The sequence below is a fragment of the Bos javanicus genome, chromosome 24 (assembly GCF_032452875.1).
Source record: "Bos javanicus breed banteng chromosome 24, ARS-OSU_banteng_1.0, whole genome shotgun sequence".
Classification (NCBI taxonomy): domain Eukaryota; kingdom Metazoa; phylum Chordata; class Mammalia; order Artiodactyla; family Bovidae; genus Bos; species Bos javanicus.
Genome location: NC_083891.1, coordinates 854555 through 870328, shown reverse-complemented (window position 1 = coordinate 870328; position 15774 = coordinate 854555). Strand labels below are relative to the sequence as shown.

Below are 15774 nucleotides of genomic sequence, written 5' to 3'. Positions count from 1 at the left end.
AGCTATGACACCTCCTTCGTTCACCAAGATGGAGACAGTCGTTCCCATCAGATCACACACCAGCTCTCTGTCCTGTACGTGGTTTCCTGCCACGATGCTGCAGAATTGTGAGCTGCAGAGAAGTATGTGGATGGAAACTCGGCGACAGGTTAGCCCGATGAGCCAGGTGGGCTCCTGCAAATGGGCTGTGGCCTGGGCTCTCCAGCAGCCTCTCACAGCATCACACCCCTGCCCTCGCCTGCCTTACGCTCTTCTGCACTGTGTCCTGTTTCTCTCTACGCAAGCCCAGGTTGGCTGTGAAGTCACGACTTGTGAGCCATAAACATGCTGACGTCCCCTGGCCACCATTGGTTGGCTCGAGGTGTCCAATCACCACCATCACTTAAGTCTTCAGAGCTGGTGCTGAGGTCACCTAGGCTGCCTGGGGTGGTGAGGTCCTCAGTGGGTTCCTGCCTGTCCCCCACCCCAGACCCAGCAACACAGAGGGAAGGAAGGGGGCCATGGGGTGCGAGCCTCACTCTGCAGATGGCGTCCAGCACTTCCTAACTGGTAGAGTAAGGAGGAGACTTGGAAACGCAGGATCCTTGGAGGAGGTTCCCTCACGGAGCCCTCCCTGTTCCTGGCTGCTTAGAGGACCCGTGGATTTAGAAACATGCCCTTGGATCCCAGTAGTTTGTAGCCCTTCTCACCACAAGGCTTTGCAGAAACGTGTGGGATTCCTGACCCAGGGCTTGCTGAATCTATAGAGTATTTGGATAAGACCATGCTCTTGTGCAGTGAGCTTGTCTGACGATTTGTGGACCAGGGGCCATGACCAGCGGGAAGGTGCTGAGCTCGGAGCCCCACTCCTGGCTCGAGAACTCCTGTCACTTCATCTCGGGTCTCTTCACGCCCTGTGGTGGAAATAGGCCCCTGATTTATCCTGAAGCTCAGTCTGAATCCCACATGAAGGCCCAGCACAGCTCGGGTATAGACACGACCCATCCAGAAGCCACTGGAAGGCCTCAGTGATCTTCAGTCTGAGCTGACACTAACTGTGAACAAGTATCCTACCTAGCTTGTTCTCCACATGCTGGTTCTTTGGTTTTGTTTTTTTGTTTTTGAAGAGCTATATCAAGGCTTCTTCAGAAATCAGATTTAGATAGAACATCTCTGGTGTTAGTGGATTAAGAATCCGCCTGCCAATGCAGGGGACACAGGTTGGACGCCTGAGCCAAGAAGGTTTCACAGGTCTCGGGCCGCTGCAGCACGTGCACCACGACCGCTGGAGCCCGTGCGCCTGGAGCTCATGCTCCAAGACGAGAAGCCACCACAGTTAGAGTGCTGTGCGCCACAGTCCAGGCACCACAGTGAAGAGCAGCCCCCGTCTCTGTGACTAGAGAACGCCTGCCTGCAGCAACAAAGACCCAGCGTGGCCAAAAATTAATTAATTAATGTTTAAAAGTGTTCTTCTGAAAAAAAAGAAATCTAATTTAGATAAACAGAGAAGGAAGTAATGCTAAGTTTCCAAGCTCTGCCCCACAGAAGGAAGATGCTGTGAAGTTACTGTGGCCATGACTTCACAGCTGGAGAACAAGAGCTCTGAGGCCTGCGGGGCCCAGACTCAGCCTTGGTGAGGCTCCTGGAAGAGAGTAATCCAACTTTCAAAGAGGACAGAAATCAACCGGTGTCTGCAGATTGCTGGCTCTGCTTGGGCATCGCAGGGTAGTCGAGGCACCTGACCGGATCAGACGCCTCACCCTAGGGAAGTTAGAGTGCAGTCAGGGAGAGCAGGTTAAACGGTGTTTAAAATATAAATAACAATTCTGGGAGACAGAGCCGCGCTCTAGATGGCCCCCTAGCACCTACCCGTGAGTCACAGAGGCCAGTGAATCCAGGTTTAGGTTTGGGACACTTGGAGGCCATTTAGAAGAAGCAGAGATGGAGCAAAGCCTCAGGGGCTGTGGCTTCTCTGCCTCCAGTGGCATCTCTGGGTCACATAGGAAGTGCAGTGTCGTCAGCGTGGGGGACACATTTCCAGCCTCGGATCCACATCTGTTAAGTGCAGGCAAGGTCAACGGGTAGAACCTCCTCCAGAAACCAGCCTGTGAGACTCTCCGCGGGGAGGGTCCCTGGTCCCCTGTGCTGCCCAGTCCTCAGTCTGGGCAACCTTTCCAGGTGTTGGAAGGAAACGCAGGGGATCCCCTGCCCGGTCCCCCGAGGGGTGTGGGACCCAACCGCGCTCCTCCACGGGCTGCGACCTGAGACGGGGCCGCAGGGCTGGGGTCATGGGACTGGAGACCTGAGACCGGGCCGCGGGGCTGGGGTCATGGGACTGGCGACCTGAGACCGGGCCGCGGGGCTGGGGTCATGGGACTGGAGACCTGAGACCGGGCCGCGGGGCTGGGGTCATGGGACTGGCGACCTGAGACCGGGCCGCGGGGCTGGGGTCATGGGACTGGAGACCTGAGACCGGGCCGCGGGGCCGGGGTCGTGCGGCGAGGCCGCTCGTTTTCGTGGCCACCAGGGGCATGGCGTCATTACAGAGTCAATTAGAGTGCGTGTGTGCCAGTCCCGTTGATTTGATTTAGAGCAAGGAAAGCTCCAGTAATGTGCAATTACAAGAAACTTAATGGCCCTTTATACTGAAGGCAACTTCCATGGCACCTAATATACTTTGATGAATTACTCATTATGTGCAGTGTTGGAATAGCTTCTATAAAGATTAATAATTAGATAATCAATACAAAAATTCAATCTTGGTTTTTGCTTTTTTCCTACTCCAGGGTCAATATGTCCTGAAGATTATGGGACCTGTCTCATTTGCCCGAATTTTCTGCCTTCCTGCTTCGCTCTCTTTCCAATGTTTTCCAAATTAGGAGTTTAAGCATCGATTACCAAGTTGGTGTTGCACTTTTTCCTTCATGCCTTCTGTGGTTATTATTTTTTTTGTCCAAATCTTTATGGATCTGGTCTTTATGGAATGAGCAAACAGGTTATGCTGTCAGTGGGTTTTGTCAGCACTCAGGTACAGTTGACCCTCCAGGTGGGCTTGGTGCCGCGAGGAGGTCAGGGGTTAGTGAGTGAGGCTGGCTGCAGGACTGAGTGTCCGGGTCACCCTGTGCGAGCTGCGCCCGAGCTGGGGTGGGGACGCAGGCAGACGTGACAGCTATGGTATTCAGGACCTGCCTGGGCCTGGTGAGGTTCTGGAGGGACTCTGGAGCCAGGAGGTTGGGCCTGCTGCCGTGTAGCAGCCGTGCCTGCGCCCTCGGAGACAAGGACATCCACCCCTCCATGCCCAGTGTGGGGGGCTCGGAGCTCCAAGACCGTTAGTTGACACTGAACTAGGGGCACTGCCCAGTGAGCAGGTGAGAGGTCCATGCCAGGCCCCTGCCACCAGCCTCGCCCCCCAGTGAGCAGCCGGAAGTTTTTAGCTGTCTGTCCACGGGCAGCCCAGGGCCTGCAGTACAAAAACCTCTTCTCAGAGATTTGAACAATAGTTCAGAATATTCTGAAGGTGAGGAAAGCGTGCTTTTCTGTCCACAGGGATGTGGGTGTGGACTTCAGCACAGCCGCTCTAGAGACTTCTCTTCCGTGGCACCCAAAAGGTTTCCTGTCTGCTCCCCTTCCTGCCCCCTGGCCAGCCCAGGGCTCCCCGGACGTTCGTGGGTGCGAACCAAGTCCCTGGGGTCTGCTTAGCATGTCCGGTCCCTGGGATCTTGTTAGAGCTTTCAGTGGGCCTGGGTGGGGCTCGGGGTCGGCCCCTCTGAGCTCAGGCGGCACAACGCCCCCAGGTGGCAGGAGCACCAGGCCTGGGCCGGGCGGGGCAGGCGGCCTGTCCTAGCAGGGTGGTGGGGTGATGGTCCAGCAGGGTGCAGGCCTTCGTGGTGCTGGTCATCGTGGGGTGGCGGGTGCTGGGTCTGCCTGTCCCCTGCTCCCTTCTGACCCCGGTGCTTCATTATGAAACGGGACAGAAGAAGCAGCATGCGGGCCCCTGGCCCCTTGCCAGGTTCCCCGCCTTGGGGAGGGAGAGCGGCAGTCACCCCTCTGCCCCGTGTTGCCTTTAGACGCAGTCATCCTCTCATCCGCCGTGTGCGGACGCGGACGCAGTCACACCTGACAGACCTCCTGCTGATGCTCGGGGGGCTGATGGCTTAGTTCAAGGTCACGGTTAGCTTTGAGGCAGGCTTTCTCTTCCTGCGAACCCAGGTTCCCCGAGCTTCCTTCATGGGCGGCATCTTCTGACCAAAACTGGTGCTGGCTGGGAGGTCGTGGATCCTGTGCCAGGTGGTCCCGAGAGCCCCAGACTCAGAGCGGGCACCTCTGACCTCACTGACCACCTCCCCTGCCCCACAGAGAAGGACCGGCCCCACGCTGGCTGTCGTGGGTCCAGGGGTGCCTGCAGCTGGGGAGGGGCCCAAGCTCCCAAAGCCAGGAATGGGGCACGCCTGCCAAACCCACAGTGGCTCCTTGTCCAGCCCCATTTATTCAATTTTACTTTTTAATTAAACAGGTCTCTTAATTTTTTTTATTTTTCCAACTCTGTTAATTGTCGGAACAGGAACTTCATCACTGGGGCAATGTGTCCCCCGGCGGCACAGAGCAGGCCCTGGAAAAGTGCTTGTCGGTGGTTTAATGACCCCAGTGAGCAACGCGGAGCGAGCTTGGCAAGGGTAGAATAATGGCCCGGGTCACGGGGAAGGCGTCCACCGCACACACCAGCAGGAGGCCAGGGGCGAGCGGGGACCCTCCTGCCACGCGGCCCCCACTCCCCACGGACGCTGCAGTTTCCACACGGGCCGTTTGCATTATTTGGAGTATTCAGGCTAAATGAGGAAGCAGCCATGGAGGCAGGACAATTATTCTGTTTTAATGGCTGGCAGCCCCGAGTAACAGAGGTGCCTGTCAGGGCCAACCCACATCCAGCTGGGAGGGTCATGTTTTATTAAAACCGTGACTGTTGTCATCCAGCCCCTCCACTGTCCCATTCTCTCCTTCCAAAAATAGCAGGCCCCGTGGCAGTGGCTTATTATGATTAAAAAGATAAAAATAAGTGAAGGCTGAAATAGGTCCAGGACACCCGAGGTAACACGAGAACTTACTTTTTAATGAAACTTGAGAAACTGTTTTATTTTCCACTGCCTCACAAAGCATCTCTGGAAAAAAAGAAAAAGTGAAGAATGATTTTAGTACTGTTGCAACTCTGCATTTTCAGAATTACAACAGTTGTGATGCGCACGTGGCAAAATCACCATTTTCAGCCCAGAGTCTTGCAGGGCGGCACCTCCTCAGGGAGGGACAGGAGCTGTGGGTGGACCAGGCATGGTCACACTGGACACGGAGGCCACTGGACCTGGGAGACTGACCAGTGCCCACCTGTGAGGGAGGTGGACTTGCCACGAGGTCGCCTCTTCTCAGGAAACTGAACGCCCACACGCAGCCACACCTCACGCTTCCTGCACAGGGCACGCACTCCCCTGGTGCCTCTGCTCTCTGAACTGTGGCCTTGGCTTAGCTCAAGTCCACAGAGATGCCCTTAATGACAACCGAGTGTGCCTGCCTGTGTCCAGTGCAAACGGGGACACGTCCATCCCATTGGTGACGGAATCACAGCAGTGAACATCCTTACGTCTGCAAGGACACACAGCCACCAGCAAGGGCTTTCTTACCCAGGAATCACCAGGTTTGCAGGCAAGCACAGCAAACATGATCCGGAGACTTCCTAGAAGTTAGTTCCTTAAGAATAGATCCGGCTGAGACGTTTCTGCTTCCGTCCACCGAAATTATCATCCTCTTAGGTTACATACTAACTTTAGCCAAAGGTGCATTTTCTGGGAAAGTTAGCAGATACTTTTTTAAATTATCTTTTAGTTGTAGGAATGGGAAAGAATATCCTTCCTGTTTTGCTTTGCTCTTCAGAAAGCTATTTTGGTTTTCTCTTAAAAATAAGAATGATTTTGATGACTTGGTCTCTAGAAGGATGTGCGTTTTTCTGCCCCTTGAAGGAAGATAGAGTGAAGAAGTAATAGTTGCTCTTGTGCCATATATTTATTTATGTGCCGTATTTAATTTGATCATGAGCTTTGATGGAAAGTCATGGGAACTCGTACAGCATGGGCTGGTGTGTTCGAGCTGGGATGGGGACAGAATTCTGTGGGAACCCCTTGGGGAAGTCACCAAGACCTTCTTTGTTTTTTATATTGCTCTGGTCTAAAGGACAATGATGCTCTAAAGAACCAGGTCTCTTCATTAAAAAACCAACATCACAGCATGTTGTAAAACCAGAAATGGAAAGAATGACAGTGTGCCTGCTGGGCTGACTCGTTTGCTAAGTAGCAGTAGATAAATATTGTGAGTTTTTAAAAACCCGTAGTATAGTTTGATTCCTTATTGGAACTAACCTAACTATCAAAAAAGAGATGTTTTAAAGTGTATGTAGTTAGGTATGTAATTTTGAGAAGGAAATGGCAATCCACTCCAGTATTCTTGCCTGGAGAATCCCATGGACAGAGGGGTCTGGCAGGCTATAGTCCATGGGGTCACAAAGAGTTGGACACGACTAAGTGACTAACACACACACACAGGTATGTAATTAGGCATTATATCAACAAATAACGTTTTTTTTTAATTGACACAAAAGTGTTATTTGTAAGGTATGGTCCTTCTCTGAGTAAGTTGATTTGAAGGCAGGGAGTAAACTGTGTGGTGAGGTTAATGTTGCTGAGCTAGATTCTTACCTCTGAGCCCAAACCCAGGCCTGAGAGGCCAGGCTGACAGCTGTGTGAAGACAGCCGGAAGCGTCTGACACCTGCTTCTCCTGGCCCTTCCCGCCCCGTGCCCACCAGGGCCCCTGCAGCAGGAGGGCAGAGCCCGCCGCCCGCGTGAACAGGCCACTGCCCCGCGTGTCCCTGCGGCCGCGTCCAGCGAGAAACCAGCTGGTGTCTGTGACCCACTCGGGGACGTGGCGATGTCCTCGTTAACCTGAGAAACCTGCACGGGCACTGTTCTGACAGCACAGGGGTCCACACGGGACATCAGGAACGTGGAAACTGAGAGCAGAGGGGGCCAGTCCCGCGTCCCGTTTTGTGTCTCGTGGTTGAACCCAGACTTCGCAGTGGCTTTAGAGCAGGGCGGCCGCCCCTCACACAGGTTCTCTCTTACCGGCAGGCAGTCGGTAACGGAGAGTTCCCTGGAAGGCGCTAGAGCAGCTCTGCTCCCTCTGCGGAGGCCGGAGGCGAGGCTGATGGGGCCTCCTCAGCCACCGTCCCGCTGCGCGGACACAGACCAGACCCCAGGGCCGCCCTGCCGCCGGCCTCCAGGCGCAGGCTGTGGTGAGCCAGCCCGCGCGGTGAGGCGACCGGCCCCTGGTCCCGTCCACGGCGATGCGAACAGTAACCGCTCCAGGGGGCTGGGAGACACCGCGTCACGCCTCGCTTTCCCCCGCGCACAGAACTCGGGTCCAGGAGGGGTCTGTTTCTCCATCAGCGATTCACTGGGCGGGAAGGGCCTCAGGCACGCCCGCGTCTTCACCGCGGGGACCTCAGGCCCCGGGGGCAGGCCGCTCCCTCAGGAAGCTGGGGGCCGGGGGAGGACGCCCCGGCGGCCTGTGCAGCCCTGGCCCTGCCACACTTTGTGTTCTGACTCTGATCACGTGTCGTCCTGGATCTCCCGGGGTCTCGGGGACCTGCTGGTGTCAGGACCCTGGGTTTTCCATCGTACTCATTCTTTCCTCTCTCAGAGCAAAGTGATACTACTATCACCACGTTCAAAGTCCCGATATTTAGAGTCAAACCCAGAAGCACACATACCGCGTCTTCACTTAGGGTAGGAAGTGGGGCACTTGGTGATAAAGTCTCGGACAGATAAGGTGGGGACACTGGCGATGAGGAGCCACCTCGGGGCCGTGGGAGTGAGAGGTGACCATAAGCAGGAGGACGTGTGGATGGTGGGCAGCTGCCACTTGGATGTCAGACCTTAAAACCAGGTAGAGCCTGCTGGAGCCGCGAGAAGCCTGTCAGGCGGGAGCAGCTCTCAGAGCCCCCTGCCTGTCCGCGCCATGTGCAGGCACTGCTGCGGGGGCGTGGTGCTGTTTCTGAGGCCACACTGGCGGGCCCCTCCTGGCACTGGACCCGCACCCACAGCACCCCTTTGAAGGCACCAGGCTCAGCTGCCCACAATATGGGAGCCGGGGCTGGCAGCCCACGTGCGGCTCCTCCAGGTCAGGGGAAATGGTCACCACACAGACCCTGTGGATTCCTTGGTCACCTGCAACGTCTCTCCCTTAAAAAAAGTTTCTAAAGCACAGAAAAGCAATACAGGAAAAACGAAAGACGAAGTCTTTCTGGCTCAAACAGTGTACTGTGTGTGTATGTGTGATGGTGGGTGGGTGTGGATTTTTTGTTTTGAAAACATGCCGCGGAAAAGGAGACGAGAGACTGTGGCCTTACACAGCCTCCCTGGCCTCTGTGTTCTGAGCACCTTGCGGGTGAGGACGGTGAGAGTCACGGGCAGAGAGGGCCTGGGGGGGCCGACCCTGCAGGAGGGTGGGCGAGCAGGGCTTTGCTGGCCTGGCTGTCAGGGTCCCCATCCCTGTGTGCATCTCCCCGGCCTTTCTGACTTTCATAGTCATGACTGAGAAAGAGCAGGTCACACGGCCCTGTGGAGCCCGAGGGAGCAGTCTTGAAGCTTCCAGACCCGGAGCAGTCTCGAAGCTTCTAGACCCGTAGTGTGTGCAGGTGAGGAGGGGCGGCCCCAGGCTGAGGTCACCAGGTCAGGGTCTCAGCTTCTCGCCTTCTCTCAAGGGCCAGGATGGCTGAGCCTCCCCACCTTTACCTCCGTAGGATTGCTGCAGGATCAAGAATAATACACATGCAAGGGCTTAGCAACTAACCGTAGGAGTTGGGTAAATAGTTTGTTCACTCCTTATGATCTGTCTTGAGATCTGTAGTTGCATTCAGAAACCAAGAATTCAGAAACGTGGGAACATTTACTTAAAGGTCAGACGTTGAAAGGAGAGAAATATGTAAAAAACTACTCAGACTCGCGATTCCTTTTAGGTTTGCTCTGTTCTCAAGATAGTCACACGGAGCCCACGGGGGAAACCGCAGGGATGAGCCATGGTGTTTCAGCACAACAGCAGGCTCTGATGCCAGCTACTCTCAAAGCGGTGTCAAAAGAAAGCCAAATACTTTACTTTAAAAGGACTTTTCACCTTATTAGTGAATTTGCACACTCGCTTATGAATAGCAGAGACATCTTTCTATGGTTTCAGGAAGGATATAGTTAACATTTACCAGTGTTAGTCAAGTACAGGTGAAAACTATGCCTGTGTTTTGTACATGTTAGTTTTGGTATTTTTTTAAAAAATGCTAACTTCCTTTTCACTCAATCCCATATTTATTAGAGAGGTGGATTTGTGTATGGGCATCAGATATACACATCCTGCGTCTATATCCCAGATTAAAACAACAATTCAAACTGCCACATAAGTTTTAGGAAAAAAACAATTGTTTCCACCTCAGGAGCATTTTAGAGAAAAATTAAATATAAGGGAAAAAACCCTTATTAAATTGTGGTATAACAGCTCACCACATCCTGTTGCAGGGACAATCTGACGTGAAACACAGCAAAGGTTCCTCTTTCAGGTCCCTCACGATCCGGGAGGGTCACATGTTACCTGCAGTTCAAAATACTTCTGTAAAGAAAAAAAAAAACCTCTGTGTCGGTGGAAAAGCTGAATAAGAAGATGGAAATTATCAGTAGAGAGAAGACATTGTGGGAAACCGTAGGTGTCTTCGGCACAACCATATCAAAGAGAGAAAGCCACCCCCGAAATAACCCACACAGAGCCCCGGGGCCGGGCCTGATGCGGGCTCGGACCCATGACCTCACGGAGGGAAGATAGGAAGTCGTGGCTGGGAGGACCGGGGCCGGGACCCTATGCTCCACTTCCCACCCTCCATCAGGGCCCCTCTACCTCAGCCCTACCCTGACCTCGTCTTTCTTTATCCATCTATGAAATAGGGCCATCATGGCTTCCCTGCAGGGCTCCTACTCAAACTGTGTCTGTGGAAGGAAGTGAGGTCTGAGCACCCATCCTCAGCCCCGGGGACCCTTATGGGAAGCGTCATCCACCGGGGGTTGCTGGTCTTCCACCTTTACTTTGGGCAGCTTCCCGGCTCAGGCCACAGTGCTCAGGGAAGATGCAGGAGGGTGTGTGGAGAGGTGGGGGTTGGTTCTTGAGTCTGTTCCTAAGAGGAGTGACCCACTGTGACCCCAGCCTGCCCTTGCCAGTCATGGGCAGCGCTGGGTCCAGCCAATGACATGTCAACAGGAGGCTCATCAGAGGCTCCAGCCGATGGTGATGGGCAGGAGCTCTGCTCCCACCCTGGCCCCTGAGCCTCTCCTGGGGGCTCCCCATGGGACCAGGCCTCACTTATTGCAGAGCCCGGCACTGGTCTCCTCTCTGGGCCCAGAATGTCCGGGATATGCATCTTCACTACACCCCCCACCCCCACCACGGGCACCCCCTTAAAGGTTCAGGTGCCCCAGTAGGCAAAAGGGGAAGCCCACCGCTTAGGTTTCTTCCCCTTTTATCTCGTCAAACAGATGTTATTTTTCCTGTGGTCTCTCTAACCCTGAGTAAAGATTCTCAGCTACTCCACTGGCTGCCTTACTAACCCTCAGAGCTCCCTCCCAACCCCTCACTTTTACCCTCAGATGGGGAAAAAATGGAAACAGTGACAGGTTTTCTTGGGCTCCAAAATCACTATGGACAGTGACTGAAGTCATAAAAGTAATAGATGCTTACTCCTTGGAAGAAAAGCTTTGACAAACCTAGACAGCATTAGAAAGCAGAGACATCACTTTTCAGACAAAAGTCCATATAGTCAAAGCTATGGTTTTTCCAATAATCATGTACTAATGTGAGAATGGGATCATAAAGACAGCTGAGTACCAAAGAATTGATGCTTTTGAACTGTGGTGTTGGAGAAGACTCTTGAGAGTCTTTGGACACCAAGGAAATCAAACCAGGCAATCCTAAAAGAAATCAACCCTGAATATTCATTGGAAAGACTGATGGTGAAGTTGAAGCTCCAATACTTTGGCCACCTGATGCAAAGAGCCAACTCATTGGAGAAAACCTTGATGCTGGAAAAGATTGAAGGCAGGAGAAGGGGACGCAGAGGATGAGATGGTTGGATGGCATCAGCGACTGGATGGGCATGAGTTTGAGCAAGCTCCAGGAGTTGGTGAAGGACAGGGAAGCCTGGCATGCTGCAGTCCATGGGTTGCAAAGAGTCGGACATGACTTAGCAACTATACAACAATATTACCTCTCAGCTCTCCCTCCCAGTTCCAGTCATTATTGCCCATCAGATATTTTTCAGCCATCTATTCCTGATCTTACTAGACTGCTCTGAGATTTCCATTTTCCTAAAACTGGGAAGGCAGAGCCAGACTCTGGGTGGTGTGACTGACCTCCACCCCCACCCCGCTTCAGATGGGGTCGACCAGTGTTCGCACTATGAAATCTTTGCCTTGAGGCATGACAGCTGATTTCTGTTCTGGGATGGAGCTGGCCCCACTGCCTCCGTTACCCCTTCTCAGTAGTAGCTGTCACCCAGTGGGAGAGACCCTGACCTGCGTGGCCCCAAACCTGCTTCTTTTCTCGGAAAAGTTTAGGCAGCCCCACCAGGCCCCTGGCCTTGGGTTGTTTTAGGACAAAATGAGGTGATGGTCAGGAAGGCGCCCCGTAAGCCGTCCAGTGCCCAGTGAGGACAGTGTGAACGGCTCTTCCGTGCCTGTGCTGCCACAGGATGCCCGCCGGCCCCCGCACATACGGGCTCTACCGCCTCCGTGCCCCCCGACCTCCGCCCCGTGCCGCACGTACGCTCTCTACCGCGTCCGCACCAGCTTCCACCCAGCCACACAACACTGCACGTAGGCTCTCTACCGCGTCCGCACCCGCCTCCACCCCGCCACCCACCACTGCACCTAGGCTCTCTACCAAGTCCGCGCCCCCCTCCACCCCGCCCTCCCGCGTCCACGCTCCCCTCCACTCCATTCCCCTCTCTGAATGCGCGCGCTCGCACTCTCTCACTCTCTCGCTCTCTCTCTCGTATGTTCCGCGTTGCCCTGGGGCAGAGACACCCTGCGTGCAGTTGAGGCCCATCCTGACCTTGACCAAACCTTAGAGAGACTCGGGTCCTGTGGCTGCCTTTTGTCAGAATGACCTTGCGGGGCAGCGCTCGGGAGAGATGGACTAGACTTAGTGGACTTAGGAGCACAGAGGCCGAACCTGGAGGAAACGGAGGAGCTGCTGGCCCGGGGGCCCGTGTCGCTCCCCCGCCCTCCCTGCCCCGAGCCCTCGGGGACCCGTGAGCCAAGGCAGGGGCATGTGGCCTCACCCGCCGAGGGTGCACTGGCCGAGGGTTGTGGAGGCAGCTGCCGCCTGTACAGCGTTTCCCGCATGCGGCCAGGGCCATCGGCAGAGGACATGTGACCACCTGTCGGACAGCCCTGTCAGTCCGGGCGTGTCGCTGTGGGCCACTGCCTGGCACCCCCACCCCCCACGTGCCCCTCCTCGGGAGGGGCCCGGCTCCAGGGTCCACAGGGCCAGCAAATTCTGTTGTCGGTTCCCGTGACACAATTCCTGGTTCCCCACTGTGCTTTATTATTGTTATTCTTAAAAATACTTGGCGGGTAGGGGGGGTGTTGAAAAGCAGTTTAGGGAAGGGAGTGGGCTCGGAAACGCGCCCCACTGATTGCTCCGGGAAGCCGCCCTCGGCCTGCCGGGGCCTCAGCAGAAACACACGGTTTATCTGCCGGCAGAGGGGAGCCCGGGCAGTTCCGTGACGCGAGCACATCCCCACCTCTGAGCCCTGCGAGCGGTGCCGACAGCCTCCCGGTGACATTTCCCATACGTGCCGTCGGGGGTGGGGGCGGACAGAGGGAGGTTGCCGGTCCCTCCCGAGGCCTCTGCCAGCTCCGCTCATTTCCTCCCCGGCTGCCAAAAATCACAGACCGGTGGTGGACACGGACAAGAGAACAGAGGTGAAGGAACAGCCCCAAACAAAGGGAGGCTCAGGCCGGGCAGTCAGCCCTCCTTCCCAAACTGCCCTGAGCCGACTGACCACGAGGCCGCTGCGAGGGGCCCACGGGGCGTGGACTTCAAGCGGTGCTTCCACGGCCGGTGTTTATCTGTTGGTTTTTCAAACCTGCGTGAGCACAGACGGCTCCCTGCCCCGGCTCAGCGGTCAGAACCTGACGCAGGCCCCTGGTCTCAGCCCGAGTACTGGCCCTGCGGTCACAGCCCCGGGTCTGGGGCAGCGTGTCCTGCTGGCTCAGGACTCATTCTCAGGGGACAACTTTTCACAGGCTGAACATAACTGACTGATGGGATTTCAGTCAGTTTCACAAGTTTACGTGAACTTGTGTGTGGAGTCCTGTCCCTCTGACGCTCTCTCTACTTTTGTTTTCTTACAGTAAATGAGATAATCCGGAATGACCTCTCCAGCACCAACATCCACTCGTAGTTGGCAGCGTGGACTCTCAGAGGCTGCGTGGTGTCTGTCTGTTCCACGGTGATGACTCTGAGTCAACAAACTGAATCCATACCTGGTACCACTGGGAGCTTCCACCGCAGTGAAGGCTCAGGTCACTTGTGCAAAGAAGTAGCCCAAGGAAGGAAGGACCGATCCCTCTTCTGAAGGAAAGTCACCTCAAGAAGGAAACGAAAGTGGGTGGGTGGGGGGAGCACGGAAGACAGACCTCGTGACGCTGCCCTCGTGGCCTCAACCTGACATGGCGGCCGCCCCGAGCTGCGCCCTTCAGGCACCCTGGATTTTTCAGTGGAAGTGCCTTATTTCAGCCGACCACAGCGGCTGGGCACTGTGGAATCAAGCGCTGATGTGGCTCCCAGGAGGGCATTTGTAGGAGCAGAAGCTGTAGGACGTTTCGTCACGAGGCTTTATCCTTTGTATAAGTTAAAAGAATACTGGAGGACTGGGCATTGTGAGGAAACCCTGGCACGTTTCCTACTTTCTCACCTCTTCCTGGGCTGTAACATACAATTCTGCTGCCTTACTCAGCGTGTTTCAGAACTGCTCCAAAGTGTCATCTCAGATCTCGTGACTGCCTTCCCTCCCCTGTGTTACTCAGACCATAGGGTTGTTCATTGTAGCATGTTAGGATTTTGTTTTTAATCTGGCTTCAAACATAGCACAGGTAAGTTGAATAGCACAAGATAGGCTACTGGACAAAAAGAGAAATCTCTCTGTCTTGGGATAGGTCTCGTATTTGCATGTGTGTACATATATAGGCATATATTTATGGTGAATATAACCGACGTGGTGACATTCAGTCTCCACCCGGCAAGGGCGTCCGTGTCAGCAATAACCAGTATCCGTTTTGGAAAATAGACCCGAGGCTCAAAATCCAGCTCCCCGTAGCCACGTCCGTGGGGGCGCCCCCCGGCCCCGGGAGGTCTGCGTCTCGGGTCTCCTGCAGTTAACCAAGCACTTTAGAACCAGAAAAGGTGCATCCATGATATCGGCTGTTACCAAATGGCAGAATTGGAAAGGAACTGTAAATAGTGTTACAGAAGGAGTGTAATATATTTGTTCCGCTGTAAGATCATTCTTTCACAAAAGCCTTTTAACTGCTTCATCTGAAGAAACCATTACCAAAAACAGCGTTTTACTATGTGGTGACTCTAGTGTTTCCAGACTAGTTACTGTTAACATAGGTTAGTGTGAGCTTTACTACTGCGTTTTGTACCCATAACAGCTTATTACGCGTTATTGCTAGCCGTGACCTGTTGTTTCACATAACCAAAAAGCATGGTTTAATGATAACACCTTTAACCTGATAACTGTGCCTTAGGAACTCACGCCCCCTGCTGGAACGTGGCCGAATTGCACCCTCGGGGGAGGTGACACATCCTGTCCCCAAACTCAAGCGTTTCAGTGGGGAAGGCGCTCTCCCACGGAAAGAATTATTTTTAAAATGTTGTTCTGTACGACTATGTCTTACTTGTTTTTTAAGTCACAGAAACGAAATCCTGAAAGCCATATTTGTAACATTTGCACATTACTGTGAAGAGCTGAGGGTATATGGCTTCCTGTACATAGCGCCCCCTCCCCGCCCCCCTCACCCTGCTTGGAGCCCCGTCCTGCATTTAGCCTCCTAGGAATTGCATGAGACGTTTCTCGGGAGACACGAAAGGAGATGTTTGATACTGTGTTAGCTCTCTTTGTAGGTAGAAAATAGATCCAATAAAGCAATATTTTTCTTTTTCTTTTTTTTGCTGGACCATCTTAGTCAGACTGTGATTCATTCCACGCATGGAAAAATCCTCTTTGTTCTTAAGCGGGTTTTCTGCCGTAGGTCCGTGTGCTTGTGTTTGTAGAAGGGCTTCCTGTCGTCCAGCTGCGCGTGTGAGGCGTTTTCTCACCTCCTTACATGTCAGGAAGGCCACCCTGGGAGGCGTGGATGTGAGCGGCATCCCCAGTGCTTAGATGGCATGTCAGAAATGCTTCTCCAGGCCCCGTGGAGAGCACCTCCGCTTGTGCCAACGTTTCTGTCCGGAGGCAGAGCCGGGTGAGGCCTCCCACACTCACACTTGACCTGCCATCACCTTCACGACGAGCCCTTGGCCGCCTGGCTTGGCTGTCTCCTCCACTCCCCCACCCACATCGCCTACTCCGGGCTCGGGTAGGGACTGTCAGCAAGTTGTTCTAAGACAAGGGTGGCACCAGGAGCTTCCAGGGGGCACTCCAGGGCTCATCGCGC

The 15774-nt window shown here is 54.4% G+C and overlaps 1 protein-coding gene across 5 annotated transcripts in view; it reads left to right on the top strand.

Annotated features, from left to right (window-relative positions):
- Positions 1 to 15294, top strand: part of NFATC1 (nuclear factor of activated T cells 1) — an 87976-nt gene extending 72682 nt beyond the window's left edge. For all 5 annotated transcript variants that reach the window (XM_061399466.1, XM_061399462.1, XM_061399463.1 and 2 more), the window contains one exon: positions 13468 to 15294. In XM_061399466.1, coding sequence (XP_061255450.1) covers positions 13468 to 13517 — 50 coding nt within the window. In that variant the 3' untranslated portion in view covers positions 13518 to 15294. The remainder of the gene's footprint in view (positions 1 to 13467) is intronic.
- The last annotated feature ends 480 nt before the right edge of the window (positions 15295 to 15774 follow it).